The 18,882-nt window shown below is 40.0% G+C and overlaps 1 protein-coding gene across 1 annotated transcript in view; it reads left to right on the top strand.

Moving 5' to 3' along the window:
• Window positions 1-18,882, top strand: part of CACNA1C (calcium voltage-gated channel subunit alpha1 C) — a 722,305-nt gene that overhangs the window by 387,741 nt on the left and 315,682 nt on the right. The window contains exon 5 of the mRNA XM_061638625.1: window positions 5,543-5,682. Coding sequence (XP_061494609.1) covers window positions 5,543-5,682 — 140 coding nt within the window. The remainder of the gene's footprint in view (window positions 1-5,542; window positions 5,683-18,882) is intronic.

Genomic DNA, 18,882 nt, shown 5'->3' with positions numbered 1-18,882 from the left:
TGACATGTAAAGCAGGCCATAGTCAAGCAATCTTGTGATCAATCTACATTTCCTAATATAATTTGCTCGGATTTTAGCTTAAGTTAGGTTAAAAATTAAGTTGAATAATGTCTAATATCCAAAGCCAGTTTTAAAAATACATTAGTTCTAGGAGAGAAGAGAGGGTAATAAAGCAAGTGGTAAATCTATGTGGCACTATTAAAGGGGAGACTGATTACAGTCTTGTCATAAGTGTCACTCCTGCTACCAGTGGGACTCTTCAGTCATACTAATGAATGGTGATTACTGCAGACTTGCTTTAGAACTTTTGCCCTCTAATACCATGTAGGCAACCGTGTAGTTCCTCCAGTTCTAACAAAGGAAGGCAGACTGGTGAACCTTTAATAGGAAGTTCTTCCTAGTGCATAGTTTGGAATAGTGCTAGCATTGCTGTGCCACCTGTGCAAATTTGTATTTTAGGGTTCTTCTCTTGGAGGTTTTCCCTACATACTCCTGCCCTTTCTCATATTGAAGCTCTCTGTATCACCTCAATAATTATGTTATTTTATTTAGAATAACCATAGAATCAGACAAACCCTGAAACCAATTCAGTAGCTGTCCTATGTGACAGATAACCTCACTGAGCATGCATGCTTATAAGTCAAGTGGCACATTCTAATGTGCTTTAAATGGGTTGTGAGAGCCAGTATGGCGTAGTGGTTAGAGTGTTGGACTACGACCTGGGAGACCAGGGTTCGAATCCCCACACAGCCATGAAGCTCACTGGGTGACCTTGGGCCAGTCACTGTCTCTCAGCCTCAGAGGAAGGCAATGATAAACCCCCTCTGAATACCACTTACCATGAAAACCCTATTCATAGGGTTGCCATAAGTCAAGATTGACTTGAAGGCAGTCCACTTCTTCTTCTTAAATGGGTTGTATCCATTGTGTCATGAATCAGCCTGTCTGGGAGGGATGCCAATGCTGCAAGTTTTGTTTGGGAAAGAAGAGACTGGTTTGTGTACATTAGCAGTATGAAGCCCTACCTGGAAAAGGGAATAGCAAAAAATGCATGGAATGGATCCAGGCTCAATTAAACTCTTCTGAAGGAAGACATGGTTAAAGATTTGTAGTTTTGTAACAATTTAATTATCCTTGCACTTGGACAAATGTTTTTTCTAGTAGCTGATTTTTTTTAAAAGTTGATCTAACTTTATCTCAAATAGCCTATGACCTTTTACAACAGAACCATTAAATACTGCTTTGAAGAAAAAATCCCCTAGCATAGGTGTCAGTCATAAAGTTCTCTCTCTGTCTCTGTCTCTGTCTCTCTCTCTCTGTCTCTCTCTGTCTCTCTCTCTCTCTCTTTTGTATTTGAAGCCACCCAGTCTAAGCATTTCCCTGTCTGGGCTGGATTTATGTTTCAGGTAATAAGTCTGATTGATGAAGTCACTTTGCCACTTCAGACAACTCTGCTTTCTTTCTGAGGTTGTTCTAAAAAAGTTCTTTTGACTACTGTGTCGAACTTGATGAATGAATGGAAGCCCAGTTGAAAGGATGTTTAAACGTTAACATTATAATAGGTTTTGTAGCTCAGTTCACTTTATAGATGCACATCACCTTTTCTTTTGGTTAAGTAAGCATTTTAAGGAATACACACACACACACACATTCTCATCTAGCCTTATGCCCTAATGTGTTAAAGTGTAATTTCGGCAAGACAGATATGGGGAAGGGAGCGGAGGATGAAGGAAAGTTTTCACTTCAAAGCCTTGATTATACAAGCAAGATATGAAACTGCCAGTAATCTGTTAATATTAAAATGTAGTATCATGGAAAGGTGTATATTGTAGTAGAATAATGTACTTTGACAAGGTGATGAAATCTAGTTTTCCAAACCCAAATAGTTTGATGTGGAGTTTGTGTATTGCTTTAAACTCTGTTGAGGTTATTACAATTTAGAAAAAATACATAGCCCAAAAAGTTTAGTTTAAGATTCAGAAACTGGAATACAATAGGGGGATAATTTAATTAAGCTGAATAATCAAGTTCAGACACACATCTTTGTCAAGTAGTTTCTTAAGCAACAACAAAGCAAAGACTAAGGGTGCAAAAGCATCCATATTGTACAGACCCATAGACAGGCTCACTTCTGCAGGCCAACATTAGAAGGTGCTATTAGGCTTAATAGGAGTACTGATTCCTGTACTGATGAGAGGTTTGAATACTGCAGGAAAATAACCTGAAATTGTTGGTTGCAAACGTAGTCTTAATATCATAGACAAAACTAATACCATGCTTTTGGAAAGATGAATAACTATATCTTTAACACTGGGGAGAGCGGAAATATGCACCCACCCTTCCACATACACACAAACTGAGGAAGAGACTTACATACACACAAACTGAGGAAGATTTCCTGAGAAGAAGCCTGACACAGGTATATGTAAGAACATAAAAAATGTTATGATAAGTGCAGAGAAAAGGTCCATCTAACCCATTCCTCTGACTCCAGCCGTGGACAGCCAGAGGTCCAGGTAAGCTCATAAGCTTTGTAAAATAGTAATAGTCATAGGTGGGAGAAGCTTCCAGACTGCTGCTATTTTGTGGGTGGGACACACAGTGAAAATGGGATTGCGTTAAGTTTTGTTTTCCTATTGTATTTATCCTACTTTTGGTTGTCATGCCTTTATCTTTAGACTGTAATCCGAGGACAGAGCCTTGTTCTGATCTATGTACAGCTCCTAGCAATTTCAGGCAAGATATAAAGAAAAAATATTCAGAGGTAGCTTCTCAGTTGTGGAAAGTCCACATTAGGGAGGCTTGTCTGGCACTTATACTAATATCTTTTCAGCACCAGGCAAAGGTGTTTTTATTTTCCCAAGTCTTTGTTTCCCTTTTAAAATAATTAAAAAAGGAAATTATGTTCCATTTTAAAATAATTAACATTTTAATATTTGCATTTCGCTATGTTTTTAGGATGTGATCTTAGCTCTGTGAGGTTGATTTTGTGGCTCTTTGTATTATATTTTATGGTTTTGGCTGAAATTGTGTTTAGCTTTGGTCTGTTATGGTGGTTTTGTTTTATAGAATTTTTGTGCTGTTACTTGATTTTATTGGGGCAAGATTTTAGAGTTTTAGGTTTTTAGCAACAGTGTTGCACAGCTGATGGTAAGGCTTCCATCGGTGAAATTTATGTATTTGTTTGTTTATTGTTTGATTTATAACCCACCTTCCCCTCAGCAGGAGACTGGGACGGCAAACAAAAGCACCCAAAACAGCTCAAAACATCATAAAAACAGACTTTAAAATACATTAAAACAAAACATATTTAAAAACATTTTTTTAAAAAGCTTTCAAAAAATCTTTTTAAAAAAGGTTAAAAACATTTAAAAAAAGGTTTAAAAACATATTAAAAAGCAATTCCAACACAGACACAGACTGGTATAAGGTCTCAGCTTAAAAGACTTGTTGAAAGAGGAAGGTCTTCAGTAGGCGCCAAAAAGATAACAGAGATGGTGCCTGTCTAATATTGAAGGGGAGGGAATTCCACAGGGTGGGTGCTACCACAATGAAGTAGGGAAGGAAGACATTTTCTGCAATTTCCTCTCTCCCTGCATTTTTCTGTGCCCCACCAAACATTCTCTGAAGAGTTCTCCAATTCTCTGAAGCAGATTTGGAAAAAGGTGTATCAGGGGAAGAGGAATAATTGAATTTTTTCCCCCTCCTTACCATCAGCTTAGTGGCACCATTGGATACAACCTTTAATTTATTGTAGTTGTTCATTGCCCAGAAAACTTAGGTCATGGGATGACTGATCAATTATAAAAATAAAAATAAATAGCCACTGGAAATATACCTAGGAAGTATGCTGTGAGGGACATCCTATATTTAGCTCATTTGTTTTTTATGTGAGGAGGAGGATGAGTTTCTTTCCAAAGACAACAATGGAAGATGGATCAGATTAAGAAAAATGGAAAGAAGCATGTCTTCACAATGAGAAAAGATTGAGATGTATGGCTGGGAATGTGGCCTCTGCTCTCTCTTTTCGTGAGCTGCCTGTGAGGGAACAGCCACTGTGATTTGTACTGCAGGGAATTTTGAAAGAGTACTTTGCAAAGTGTAAGATGAGCATACTTGCATGGCTAGGAACAAAAATTTTCATGTGATGCAGGCAGCATAGATCAGATGGGAGGCAGTTGTCTCCCACCCTAATTATACTATAGCAAGGATCCTCCATTTGAGAGTCCCCTTCATATGGCAGCATGAGCCCCAAGCTTGGCAAACTGTCTTCCATGGATGTTAGATGCCGAGATTATTTGTGTGGAAGAGTCTGATTTTGGGGAGATTTTATTAAAGCTGTAAAACACTAACAGAAAAACCTTTTGCAGTGAGCTCTGCTTTACAGGCTCCTGGGGGAACTGGGATGGCTGTGCAGACACGTCACTCATCATCTGGTGAGAGGATTATGTTTAGCAGAAAGGCAGAACTATTTGAATAGGAAACAGAACATATTCCTAATGCTTGTTCACTGGGCTGTTAGAAATACGCAGAACCAAATTTGGCGTCTGCTGCCTTTATGAGCATCATCTAATTGCAACAAAAACAATAATCCTGTGCAAGATTCTTCTAATAAATCATGAAAGAGATTTATAATTTTCAAAGTGCTTTAAAAGCTTTTTACTTTTTGTCCTAACAACAATCACTCTATGAGGTACATCATTATTACATCCATTTTAGATAAATGTCAGTCCTAAATATGTTTACATGTCAACTTCCTGGTAAGTATCTGTGGGATGGTGTACGTAGCCTTAGGCTGAGCAAATTACCACAAGCCCCCTTAGTAAACTGAGGAACAGTTTACACAATTCACTACAATTTTACACAATTCACTACATGATTTTGAGGGTCTATAGTGTCCCAGGGACATGTGGATTACTATTTTCTGTGTGTATTCAAGTCTTCCTTCTCACAAAAGGAGTCAGGAAATTCCGGTGCATGCAAACAGAACTGGGTCACAGTCACTGGCTTAACAACTATAGAAAATCAAAGCTCTTATATTATTTCAGTTCTTCTTCTGTGTCCCTGCTTTCTGTGAATGCTAGGTATAGGATTGCTACCCAGCGTATTCTTCTTGATGAAAAATCAGAAATATAATATTAGTCTCTGTGCTGATTGTGCCTATGAACCCCTGCAGCACTTAAGAAACTTCAGAGCTCATGCAGCAGTTATGAGTTGTCATTATCTAATTTGTGCCTAATGTTGTTTATTCATTTAAGTATTTTTAGGCTGCCTTTTAGGGCAAAGTACTTACAAGGCAGCTTGCACAAAATACAGTATAACATAAAATACAACATAATCTGAAACATGGAAAAAAAGCAAATGACCGAAGTTCCAGATGGTTGCATTTATCTGCATTTCATAGAAAGAGTCAAAGGTTTTCCCCACTTTTCTTTTGCAATATATGCTGAATACAAATAGCTACAGTCATTTTTCCCCTTTTCATTTCATCCATGCTGTCGACTAACAATTGATTTCCTCTTTTCGTTTCCCCCAAACCAAGGCTCTTTAGTGCAATTTTAGAACAAGCAACCAAAGCAGATGGGGTAAACTCGATAGGAGGCAAAGGTGCTGGATTTGACGTTAAAGCACTTCGAGCTTTCCGAGTACTACGCCCCTTGCGGCTGGTATCAGGAGTTCCTAGTAAGTAACCAAGTTCAAGTTTCTTTCTCATGGTTATTGGTTGTTGTTTTTAATAGAAGATGCAAATATTATGAGAGGAGGATGCAGAAAGCTGTTCAAGCCCTTAACATGTTAATGAATGTCAGGGTGGAAGATAACATAGGAGAAAGGAAGATATTGGTTACACTTTACACTAAACTGTTACAAAGAATACAATCTAATGGGAGATACAGAGAGGGAAAGAGACAGACAGATTTTATGAGAAAGGAGTTGCTACACAGGCCATCTGTGATCGAGCGATCTCTAAACGATATGAGGTATTGGATCAGTTTAAAATATGAAATGAATATGTAATCGCTATAATAAATCTAATATGAATTAAATCAATTCAACAACTGGATTGCTGGCTCTGAAGTAGATGTCTGTTAATAATCTCACATATGGTTGGCTTGATGAAGAATGCCTGTTCTCTTGAATGGCATTTCTGTTTCGAGCAAGCTGGACTTCTTTAAAATCTGACAACTATGTTTAATAAAGTAATATGATAGGGGCATCATTTCCTGTGCTGTGTACATGTCTTTCTTTTATTCTAGTGTTATGCCATGTCAAACAAGTTTTTCAGGTTTTTGAAACACTGAAATAACTCTCCAAAACCTGTGAACAGAGATTATGGGAAATGGGAAATGATGCTTCCCATCAGTGATGGTTACAGCGCCCATTAGGGTGCACAGCTGCTGATGCTTGGCTGTCCTATGCATCGGTTCCTCTGGCTGCAGGTTTATCTGATGGCAGTAGCTGGCTCTGGGAAACCACATGCAACTTTTAAGTTTCACACAATGCCCTGGAGTGATGTTACATCAGGTCAGGGCATTGTGGCAAATTACAGTGGCAGATGATTTACAGTGCTGCTGCCATCTACCATGAATAAGGCTAATGCAGTGATGTTGAAGGGGACAATGATACTGGACAGCTGCCCAGATGGGACTTTGCCAGGGGTCCTCAAAGCTGGATCCAGACCTTTCTGCACCATAACACCTTGAAGTGACTGCAAAATGCTCAGCTTTAGCCCAAGAAGGCTTAGACCTCATGTGTATATTATATAAATGATCCTCTGGCTTGTGTGCTTCCCACTCTCCCCTTCTTCACCAGAACAACCACAATGGAAATGGTCTGCCTTCAAGTCAATCCTGACTTATGGGGACCCTATGAATAGGGTTTTCATGGTAAGCGGTATTCAGAGGTGGTTTACCATTGCCTTCCTCTGAGGCTGAGAGGCAGTGACTGGCCCAAGGTCACCCAGTGAGCTTCATGGCTGTGTGGGGATTCGAACCCTGGTCTCCTAGGTCATAGTCCAGCACCTTAACCACTACACCACACTGGCTCTCAGAAGAGATCAGAAACTTTTGTTTCTATTTTTAATTAATCATAGTCTAGCATTATGTCCGAATCCTAAACTGTGGATATTTGTAGTTTCATGAACCATGGTTTGAAGTCGGCTTGTTTCAGTAGATCTAGATAAGTCCAGGTTGAAATATTATGTTAAACTGTAGTTAGTTAAAAACAGAAGCAAAAGCTTACAATCTGCTCATGGCTGCACCAGAGGAGGAGAAGAGAATGTTTCTTTCTCAGTCTTGTATAAATTGGGTAATTTGTAAGAATGTCAGACTTATAAAAACTGTTGGGTTACATACCATATCAATGGAGGGCAATATTTTAAAAAGCCCTCCCCCTTGATGACTGGAAAGGGCAGTCTGGTACATCCATGCACAGAAATGACTAATACATGTTTGACTTACTAAATTTCATCTTCATCAATTTCTTGCTAAAATAAATTAATACAGCCTGGCTGCACAATCTCATTGGGGTACTTGCTCAGTTCAGACTGCATTTGCAAAGTAAAAACACTTTTAAAAATCTTCCTGCATATATATTCCTTTATTGATCTAAATCCTCTTCCCTTGATTGTATACAATCTAAAATCCAGAAATAGACCACCAGATTCATTTTATTATAATTTTTCTATATTTGAGCTAATCAGATGATGGTATATATTGCATTAAAATCATCAGCAAGAGCATTTTTGGGGTGGGAGGCAAATAATTTGCCTCTGCATGGCAAAGTGGATCTATTCTGTTTAATTTACACTGTGTAGGCATATCAGCCCTGATGGGTAAAAGCTGCAGAGGAAAGCAATCTTAAAGCAAGTTCTTGCTCTTAATTTATATTTTATGTAACTGAAAAAGTTTGTGCTTATATTAACCCTCGATACTTTTGCAGTTCTAAAGGTATGTGTACTAGTCACAATGCAGAGAATGGCATGAGTTGGCATTGCCAGTGGGGTGGGGAAGCTCATAATGTTCTGTCTCTGAATCATGCAGTGAATGAATTTTGCTTGACATTAGTGCTGGGTGGTGGGAGATTTATTTATTTATTACATTTATATAACGCCCCATAGCCAAAGCTCTCTGGGCGGTTTACAGCAATTAAAAACATTAAAAACAAATATACCAATTTTAAAACACACACAAAAAATTAAAAACACAATTTAAAACATTAAAAACAATTTAAAAACACATGCTAAAATGCCTGGGAGAAGAGGAAAGTCTTGACCTGGCGCCGAAAATATAACAGTGTTGACACCAGGCGCACCTCGTTATGAAGATCATTCCATAATTTGGGGGCCACCACTGAGAAGGCCATCTCCCTTGTTGCCAGCCTCCCAGCTTCCCTCCCAGTAGGCACCCAGAGGAGGGCCTTGGATGATGAGTGTAGTGTATGGGTGGGTTCATGTCGGGAGAGGCGTTCCATCAGGTATTGTGGTCCTAAGCCGTGTAAGGCTTTATAGGTTAAACCAGCACCTTGAATCGAGCTCAGAAACATACAGGCAGCCAATGCAAGCAGGCCAGAATCAGTTTTATATGTTCGAACCATCTGGTCCCTGTTACCAATCTGGCTGCTGCATTTTGCACAAGCTGCAGTTTCCGAACCATCTTCAAAGGCAGACCCACATAGAGTGCATTGCAGTAATCTAACTTGGAGGTTATCAGAGCATGGACAACTGAAGCCAGGTTATCCCTGTCCAGATAGGGGCGTAGCTGGGCCACCAACCGAAGTGGGCCACCGAGGCTACATGAGCCTTCTTGTGGAATTTACGACTGGGTTCTTTTTGAAGGAGACTTAAGAATGAAGCCAAAGCCTGTTTTAAGATTGTTTATTTAGCCAAGTGCTTAGCCAGAGTACAGGACTCTACTCTCTTCCTCAAAATGGTGGTTAGTTACAGACAGTTGTATACCTTTACCGTCGTCATAATCATGGCAACAGTTACATTCCATTATTCTATGTTACAATGCTACAATGATGCTCTGCCCCCTGTACCATCCGTCCTCCCTCCATTCCTGCGATATCAGTGTCCTTGGCACATTTTCACTCTCTTATAACAGCACTATTCTCTATTGTCTACGTGACCCCCTGTCTAGGGAAAATGGCAGTCAGACTTGTTCATATTGATCAAAATCCTCCTCAGCCTCAAGTGACAGAGATGATTCTAGGAGAACCCCCAAGCTACAAACGCTAGAGATGGTTACTTGTATGTTTTGCTCCATGGTACAAAGAACAGTTTTAGTGTGAGAGCTATTTCAAGTGTGAAAATGAAGGAAATGGTTAAGTCTGCCTTCTGTAGTGCCATAGTCCTGATCCACATCATACACCCCCTCTGAATGGCTGTGTTTGACATTTAAAATAAACAAGCAAACAAATGGCATCATGTAAAGTGATGCATGTCAGGACAAAAAATCTTCATATATATGCTCATGGGGTCTGAACTGGCAGTGACTGACCAGGAATGAGGCCTTGAGGTCATAGTGGATAGCTTGATGAAGATGTTATATTATTGGGATTACAGTGTTACACTTCATTGTCTTTGGTATCTGATATTATTTATTGTTTATTTATAATTGTTTAATATTATTTATTGTTTGCTGTGATTTCCATTGTATTTTGGCTATTTGTACACTTGTTTACATTGCATTACAGTGGTATGCCACCACTGTCTGTTGTTCCCCCTTTTTTGCTTTCCGTCATACTGGGTAGCGACTCCTTTTTTGCATTTGTTTTGTGGAACCTTCTCCTTTTTGGTAGTTTACCTTGATGTTGACCCAGTGTGCAGCAGTTGTGAAAAAGGCAAATTTCATGCTAGGGAACATTAGGAAAGAGTTCAGAAAGAAAACGGCCGATATCTTAATGCCATTATACAAACCTATGGTGCGACCGTATTTGGAATACTGTGTACACTTCTGGTTGCCTCTTCTCAAAAAAGATAGTGTAGAGTTGGAAAAGTTTCGAAAACGGCAACCCAAATTGATTTATTTATCTGTTACATTTATACCCTGCCTTTCTTTCATCATGGAACCCAAGGCAGCATACATATGGTTCCCAGGCAATCTCCCATCCAAGCATTGACCAGACCCAGACCTGCTTAGCTTCAGTAAAGTGGTGGCCTCATGTGCCTTCAGACCATAGCCTGGGACCAAAACGATAAAGCTTGGGACCAAAATGATGATTGAGGGGTTGGAACATCTCCCCTATGAGGAAAGGTTAAAGCATTTGGGACTTAACAGAGAAGGCAAGTAAGAGGTGTACATGATAGAAGTGTATAAAAAGTGGCATGGAGAAAGTAGATGGAGAAAAGTTTTTCTCCCTCTTTCATAACACTAGAACTTGTGGATATCCAATGAAGGTGAATCTTCATAGAATCTTGGAGGATTCAGGAAAGACAAAAGAGTGCATAGTGCAAAAGGTTCTTCACAAAGTGCATAGTTAAACTATGGAATTCGTTCCCACAAGATGCAGTGATTGCCATCAACTTGGATGGCCTTAAAAGAGGATTAGACTGCTGATGGCTACTGGCCACAATAGTTATAACTTTGCTTCCATAGTCGTAGGCTGTATGCTTTTGAATACTAGTTGCTGGAAAATGCAGCAGGGAGGAGTGCTGTTGCGCTCAAGTCCTGCTTACTGGCTTCCCATAGGCATCTGGTTGATGACCTTGTCAAGTCTGGTCCTTGGTAAAACTGTTGCTAGAGAATATTTTAGATTGCAAGCAGTGGTTAGAGCTGTCCTCCAGTTTCTCAAAAGTTTTCTTTGTCTGTGAAAGAAACTTCTGTTTTTAAAAAATTAATTTAAACAATTTATTAAGAATTTAATTAAAATGTACTAAGAAAACAAGTACAGTTTCCAATATTGGATAATAGTCCTAATAAAAATGGAATAATATATCAATAAGCCATACAGCATATATAAGAGAAAATTAACCTCTTAAGTCAAATCAAATATAAGTAACACCTTACCCCAAATCCCATCCCTCACCTAATTAAGTTCATAAGTTGGTATAATTTTTGTTCCAAAGCTGAAGAAATGCATGAGATATTTCCACATTTACCTATGTGTACAGATATAATCCAAATATAATTTACCTATGTGTACAAATATAATCCAAATATAATTTTAGTATTAGCTTAACTCACCCTTGTTTGAGACTTATACATGGCAGCTTGGTGATTTTAAATACTTATGACTCATACTGATGTCCCCTCGAACTTAATTATAATCATAATTTTAAGCCCATTTATTTGTGATCATGATATATATTTATTACGATGTTTGCAGTTTTAAATGTATTTAACCATATCCAATCCCATGTAATTTAAATGTGTTTATCTATGGTTGGTTTTGTGGCCGTAATAAAGTGATGATGATGATGATGAATATAATCCATAAAAGGGTGCCAGAATGCATAAAAATTCATTTTTCTGCCATGACTACATTCCAAATTCTATTTTTCTGCCTTGTTGTCAGGGCATTTAAGAATTTCTTAAGAATTTCAGTCTGGGTGGAGTTTTGGGCTAATGTATGTGTTTTGCTTTCCAGTAAACATTTATTGAGTGCTCTGCAGCCTCCCTGACTGGCCACACTTCCAGATCTGAAAAAGCTCCATGGAAGGAGTTACCCCATGATTCCTTTCCCTGGGCTTCAACTGAAGTGCAGGTACCTAGGAAGGCTGCAGAGTTCAGACTTGTGGAAAGGTGGCTCGTAGAATGAAAGAAGGGGCACTTACAAAGACCTCAGAAGTAAAATAAGCACATAAAAAATGCTGCACACCGCCCATAAGAATTTAACTGAAATTTCGTTTCTGCTTTGATTTTGGAATGCAATTTCTCTTCTCGTTAATTGACAAATTTTCAGCACAGCTGAAATATTTTTGTATTACATTTATATTCCACCTTTCCTCCAAGAAGCTCAAAGTGGCATACATGGTTCTTCCCCACAACACACTTTATCCTCCTAACAACCCTGTGAAGTACATTAGGCTGAGAGATAGTGATGGGCCCAAGGTCACCCAGTGAGTTTCATGGCTGAATGGGAATTTGAAACAGCCCCCCCCAAAAAATATTGTAACAAAAAACAACTATCCAAGAACCTCCCTGCTCATATTATTTATTTATTTATTATTTACTAGATTTATATCCCACCCTTCCAGTAGGAGCCCAGGGTGACAAACAAAAGCACTAAAAACACTCTAAAACATCATAAAATAGACTTTAAAATATATCCGAACAAAACATCTTTAAAAACATATTAAAACAAAACATCTTTAAAAATGTTTTTTTAAGCTTTAAAAACATTTTTTAAAGCTTTAAAAACATATTAAAAAGCAATTCCAACACAGATGCAAACTGGGATAAGGATTCTACTAAAAGGCTTGTTGAAAGAGGAAGGTCTTCAGTAGGCACCAAAATGATAACAGAGATGGCACCTGTCTAATATTTAAGGGGAGGGAATTCCAAAGGGTGGGTGCCACTATACTCAAGGTCTGTTTCCTATGTTGTACAGAATGGACCTCATGATAACATGGTATCTGCAGGAGGCTCTCACCTGCAGAGGGCAGTGATCAACTGGGTATATAAGGGATAAGACGGTCTTTCAGGTATCCTAGTCCCAAGCTGTATAGGGCTTTGTAAACCAAAACTAGAACTCTGTAACTTCCAAGTGTCTATTGCCTGATGCAGTTAATTCACCTTGGTCTTATGATACATCTGTTTTTGGACAGATGGATCAAAACTTAAAAGTAGATGACACTACCTTGGCTTTTGACTGTGATAGTTAAAATGGGGTACCCTCCCTAAAGTGGCATATTTAGCCTCATTTTCTGTGTTTTCTCACGAATCAAAGATCTGACTGTTTCAGCAAGGATTTTCCTCTGTGTAATGAGAGCCAGCGTGGTGTAGTGGTTAGAGTGTTGGACTATGACCTGGGAGACCAGGGTTCAAATCCCCACACAGCAGTCACTGCCTCTCAGCCTCAGAGGAAGGCAATGGTAAACTACCTCTGAATACCGCTTACCATGAAAACCCTATTCATAGGGTCCCCATAAGTCGGGATCGACTTGAAGGCAGTCCATTTGCAAGCTGCCATAGTTCTCACCTCTCAGTTACTTTAATTTGTTTTGCTATTTTAGTATTGTTTCATCATTTTATCATAGGACACACCTTGAGGGTTCCAGGATGGAGTGAGATAGAATTATTATTATCATCATCATCATCAGATCTTGAGCTATACACTGGTCTTGTTCACAGCTGAACCATGGTTTAACACTATGTAGATAGTCTGAATGAACCGGAGGAAATGAACACTTGACAATAAAATACAAAATAAAACAATCAGCAGTAAAACCATAAAAAACACAGTATCATTAAAATATGTTTTTATAAATGAACAAACTGGAGAAGCCAGTTACTCAGGAGGGATATGGTGAGCATTCCAAAGTCTAAGAGATCAGTTGCATTGCAGCACAGATATCTAGGATTGCAGTCGATCTTAAAATAGGTAGCATATACATGGTATGCAAGATTTTAGATTGTTTGGGGTTTATATGCTGCTGAGCGTATGGTGAAACAAAAGAAAAGAAAAATGTCTGACTAGTAGATGCAGAGGCAATATTGTCATTTTATATATAGAATTTTTTGGCTTTAAAACTTAATTGGTAGATTTATCTATACAAACTTTTGTTGATTCAGTTGGTAGGGGACAACTTTAATTGATGGAACAGGGTGTGTGTTTTTACTGCTGGTGTGTTACTCTTAAGAGGAAATGAAAAAGAGGTCATTAAAAGGGCATTTCCTATTAAGAATGAGAGGATAGTGTGGTATATTAGTTAGAGTATTGAACTAAAACTGGGAAAACTCTGGGGTGAACTTTAGCTATTCACTGCTATTCACTGCTCTTGTTCACAGCTGAACCATGGTCTAACACTATGTGGATTAGCCTGAATGAGCCTGAGGAATGAACATCAGCCCAGACAGCTAGATATAGGCAGGAATGGTGTGCCATTGAATCCTCGAGTCACATTACTTCCAGATGCTACAGACTAGGGTTGCGCCATGGCTTTGGGGTGCCTCTCTACAAGCCTGATGGAAAAGCAAGATCTATTGGACTGTTGATACTGTGAACCCCTCCATCTTAAGCTCAGGTTGTAAATATGTGTAAATAAACCATATCTCAGAAAGACACTACAGTTTCCGCTGACCTTCTTTCCAAGGAAACCAAACCCTGGGTAAGCGCAGGAATCCTTGGAAGTCTCGCACTGCTTGGAGATTGGGGTGCTGCGCAACAACATATATAGGTGAGATTTTCTTAGCTAGTGATCCTTTGGGTTGCAAAGGAGGGCTGTCCCTTCACTTTTGAAAGGATATTTTGTGAGCAAAGAGAATTGGGCCCTAAGGAGTCATGCCTTATGGTGCACACCCTGAAGCCCAGCCTCTCCCTCCCCCAGTCCTTTAGATCTGGGATAGAGAATCTATGATCGTCCAGATGTCGTTGGATTCCTGTCAGCCGCAGCTAGCTCAGCCAGTAGTCAGAGATGATGGGAGTTGGAGTCCAAAACAACAGCTGAAGGACCACAGGTTCTCCATCCTTCCTTTAGATGGTGAAATAGAGCTGAGCGCCTCTTTATTGAGGGAGGAGAGAGCTGGACAGGCTCCTTTCATCACCAAAAGGAACTGATAGGTGGGATGGTGCAAAGTCATCCTGCCTAGCGGATGTTTCTGTGGTTGTGTGGAAAGCAAGCACACTCCAGCAGCACAATTATCCCATCTGCTTGCCCAGAGGTAGTGCTGGCATGCTTGCTCCTACTGCCAAGGATATTCTTCAGCAACGCAAGGGAAGTGCATACGTGTAACCCCTGACTGGGGCTGGTTTAGGGGAGGAGGCAGAGGGCCATTCCTGTCTCCCACAGTTAGAGAATGGCCTTCTCCTAGGTTGCCCTGGACCCATTTAGACTTTGCAATGTCTGCATGCAGGATTCTCACATTACTTATTTATAAAAAAAAATTATAAACCACGTTTGGGCCTTAACAATGGCAATATGTAAAAACAAATCTAAACAATAAACAAGATTAAGAACAGAGCAGAAAATATGTTAAAACCAGGAGTGGAACACTAAGAACCATGACAAGTAGAAATATCTCTACAGCCTGCCTGAAAGTAAGCAGAGATAGTTCCAATCTAACCTCCCTTGATATGGGAAGTGATATTCTTGTAGTTTTCTCCACTTTTTCCACAGGAAATCTTGAATTCAATCTCCGCCCACACAACAGTTGATTATTAATGTGTGCAGAATAAACTCAAAATAAACATAAACAACTTATATAAGTACATGATAGGAAGCCTACATCAATGTGTGATGATTGTAGAATGAAGATTTAAACTATTACAATGAAAAAGCAGCCTAAGAAAACCACAAAATCTCATTCCTTGTTGAAAATTGTTATATTTGGGGATTTATTATCAAAAGGCTTCAGACTTTTCTTCTGAAATTATGACTAAAACTCAAAATGTGTTTTACTTTCTTAGTTCCATCTAGCAGCCCATGCTTTTTTAGTGCCTTAATTTTAGAATATAAACATTAGAGCTCTGCCAAATGTTCACTCATGGCTTGGAGTGGGCTGAATTGTTCTACCACCACCATTGCCACCTATCCAAATGTTTGTCTTGTATCAGTTTGCAGTAGGGTTGCCAGGTCAGAAGCATCCCAAAACCTGATATTTCAGGGGCGGGCCCAAGTGATTTCATGGGGCAGGCCCAAGTGATGTCATTAAGCATCAATCACAGTTGCTTGGAGCGTACAATTAAAAAAAAATCTGACTGGAAATTAAGCTAGACATCTTAGCTAAAAGATGGAGCCTGGGTAGGGAACATTTAATCTAGCATACTTGCTTTCGGCAAGAAGGGTTTAAGGGCCTTCAGGCCAGGCCAGTCACCAGAAGGTCACTGTACGAAGAAAGGAGCCTAGTGTTGTGGAGGTGTTAGATGGGAGCATTTGGGAGTAAAAATGGATGCCCCTGAAGGCTGCAATTCTAAACACACGTACTAAGGGACTAAGCCCCCATAGAACTTAACAGGACTTACTTCTGAGTAGATATAGTTTGGATTGTGCTGTTGGTAAAGCTTGACTAGGGATCCTCTGCAAAGACATCCATATCCAAGCAGGGTTGGCAACCCCCCGCCTGAAATGCCCTGCCCTTATCTTTTAATGTGGCTGCTCCAAACGTCTTTACAGATTTGACCCTTCACTTCAGAAAGAGGTCTGAGAAATCAGTAAGAGTAAGAAGATTCTCTACCCGTTCTGTCTGCATAGATGCCCTCATCCTTCCCCTGCGCCCAGCAGAAGGTCTGGGCCAGGCGGGACACAGTGGCATCTCATAGAGGACATCCTCCCCTTTCATGGGGTGTATGATTTGTCCTGGCCTAGAGCAGATTTTGGGGTAGGCACCCCCAGTTACTTATTTTTTTCTATGTGTTTTTGTCCATTTTGATTTTGCATTGATGCACCCGTGTGTGCCTCGTGCCCAGCAGAAGCTCTGGGCCGGATGGGATGCACTGGCATCTTGTAGAGGACACCCTCCCCTTTCCTGGGGTATATGATTTGTCCTGTCCCTGAGCAGATTTTGGGGTGGGCACCCCCAGTTACTTATTTTTTCCTGTATGTTTTGGTCTGCTTTGATTGTGCATAGATGCCCTCATCCTTCCCCTGTGCCCAACAGAAGCTCTGGTCCAGGTGGGACGCAGTGGCATCTCGTAGAAGACACCCTCCCCTTTCATGGGGTATATGATTTGTCCTGTCCCAGAGCAGATTTTGGGGTGGGCACCCCCAGTTACTTATTTTTTCCTGTATGTTTTGGTGTGCTTTGATTTTGCATAGATACCCTACCCCATGCCCTGCACCCAGCAGAAGCTCTGGGCCAGGCAGGATGCAGTGGCATCTCATAGAGGACACCCTCCCCTTTCCTGGGGTATATGATTTGTCCTGTCCCAGAGCAGAGTTTGGGGTGGGCACCCCCAGTTACTTATTTTTTATGATTTTATGACATCATTATGTATTTATGATAATATCAGAAGCCTAATGATTTTGATTGCATAAATGTATTGTTATTCTTGACAGGGAGAGTCCCCCGGTCACAGTGATATATCATACAGGGTATTCCAACATATATTTTGGGGTTCAGAGACATGTTAAGTTTGGTTTGAAGTTGCTGTAGTTGTCAACTCTTCTTTTTTAGTGTTTTGAACTTTCAAGCAAATAAGGAACTGGGAACTAGGAACCAACTGCAGCGTCGTATCAGTTAAATAGATTAAACAGTTGCGGGGGGGGCGGCGGCTGACGGTTTGGTGTATATCTCGGGAACCAGACCACCTAGAAACTTATTTTTTTTTAATTGAAGCTGAGAGTCTAGAGACTAAGGGGTGCTAGCCGGAGAGCCAGAGCCCCCCCCCCAAAACCGGAGACTCTGGCTGAAAACCGGAGACCTGGTAACTCTAGTTTGCAGCCTAATCTCCTGCTGCCCTGGCAACTTGCCCCTCCACCCCCACACTAGCAAATAGATGACATAGTGAGCATGATTGATGTCACAATGGCACCTAGCAAATCAGATGACTTCATGTCATTGAAGGCAAATAAAGCTAATTCTGAGTGAGGGCAATGCTTCCTGTATTGTATTGTTCTCATTCTGAATGGGTGGGGAGAGAATGGTCTCAGCCTGATTGTGTTGGGGAGGGGGAGGGTGGAAAGGAAGGGATTACCTCCATATGGGCCACTCTTGGGCCACCACAGCTAGACAGTGCAGGTGGGTGCTTCCCCACCTACCCTGTTGCCATGGCTCCACTTTCTTCTCCCTCCAGCTTATGGCCAATTGCACTCTGAATAAAAACTAGACACTATGGAGCATGATCTTACTGGGCGGAGGAAGCTTTTGCAAAAAATACTTCTTTCCTCTCATTTTGACTGTTCTCTAATAAGTATGGCCTTACTGAATCAGATCATGTCCATGTAGTCCAGCTTTGTATTTTCCACAACAACCAGCTATATTCCTGTGGGACCTTTCCAGCAGGAAACTAAAGTGATGGCCTTCTCCTATTATTTGTTTTTCTTTACCCATGAATGTTCTGGGATGGGTTGTCAGCAGAGTCACACTACAGAAATTCTCACAGGATAAACTTTAAATACAAATACAGTATATGCAAGTATTAGCATACAGTGTTTCACTAAAAGTGCAATACTAGAGGATGCTCATTCCAGCCTTTGAGTTAACTGTACTTTATGCTGATAATCAGTAGATTCTCTCTCAGATTATTAGTAAGCTTTCTAGTTTTCAAAAACTAAAAGCCTCAGAAAAAATATTTTTCTACAAGGATATATGGCATTTCAGTGCTGTCAACTGTAGACATAATGGTCTGTATATGATATGGAATAACTAAATAATATTTCTCCACCACACATTAGAAATAAAAAAATTATAACATCCAGTGTGTCCCAAAAGTTATTCTTGAATAATTTATTATCTGCCTAACTCACCTCATAAAGTTGTTGAGCAAGTAAAATCAAGATAATTATAGAACATTTGCTACATGCAAAAAGTACCAGAGAAAGGCAAAATGATAATAATATATAAACCTTGGGCATGTGGAGTCTTTCCCTAAATCAAGATAGTATATTTATAATTTCTTAATTATAAGTCAGCGTAGTTCAACCACCCTGTCTTATAGGCTCATTTCATGCATAAAGTGAAGCCAAAACATGGCTAAGTATGAACGTGCAAGGAAAAATCATACCCACTTTATTCATCTTCCAGTCCTGCTGCTGCCACACTATTCCAGACAAATCATGTGCAG

This window comes from Rhineura floridana, chromosome 8 (assembly GCF_030035675.1).
Source record: "Rhineura floridana isolate rRhiFlo1 chromosome 8, rRhiFlo1.hap2, whole genome shotgun sequence".
Taxonomy (NCBI): domain Eukaryota; kingdom Metazoa; phylum Chordata; class Lepidosauria; order Squamata; family Rhineuridae; genus Rhineura; species Rhineura floridana.
Note: the sequence above shows the minus strand (reverse complement) of the source record. Positions and strands in the feature narration are given on the sequence as shown.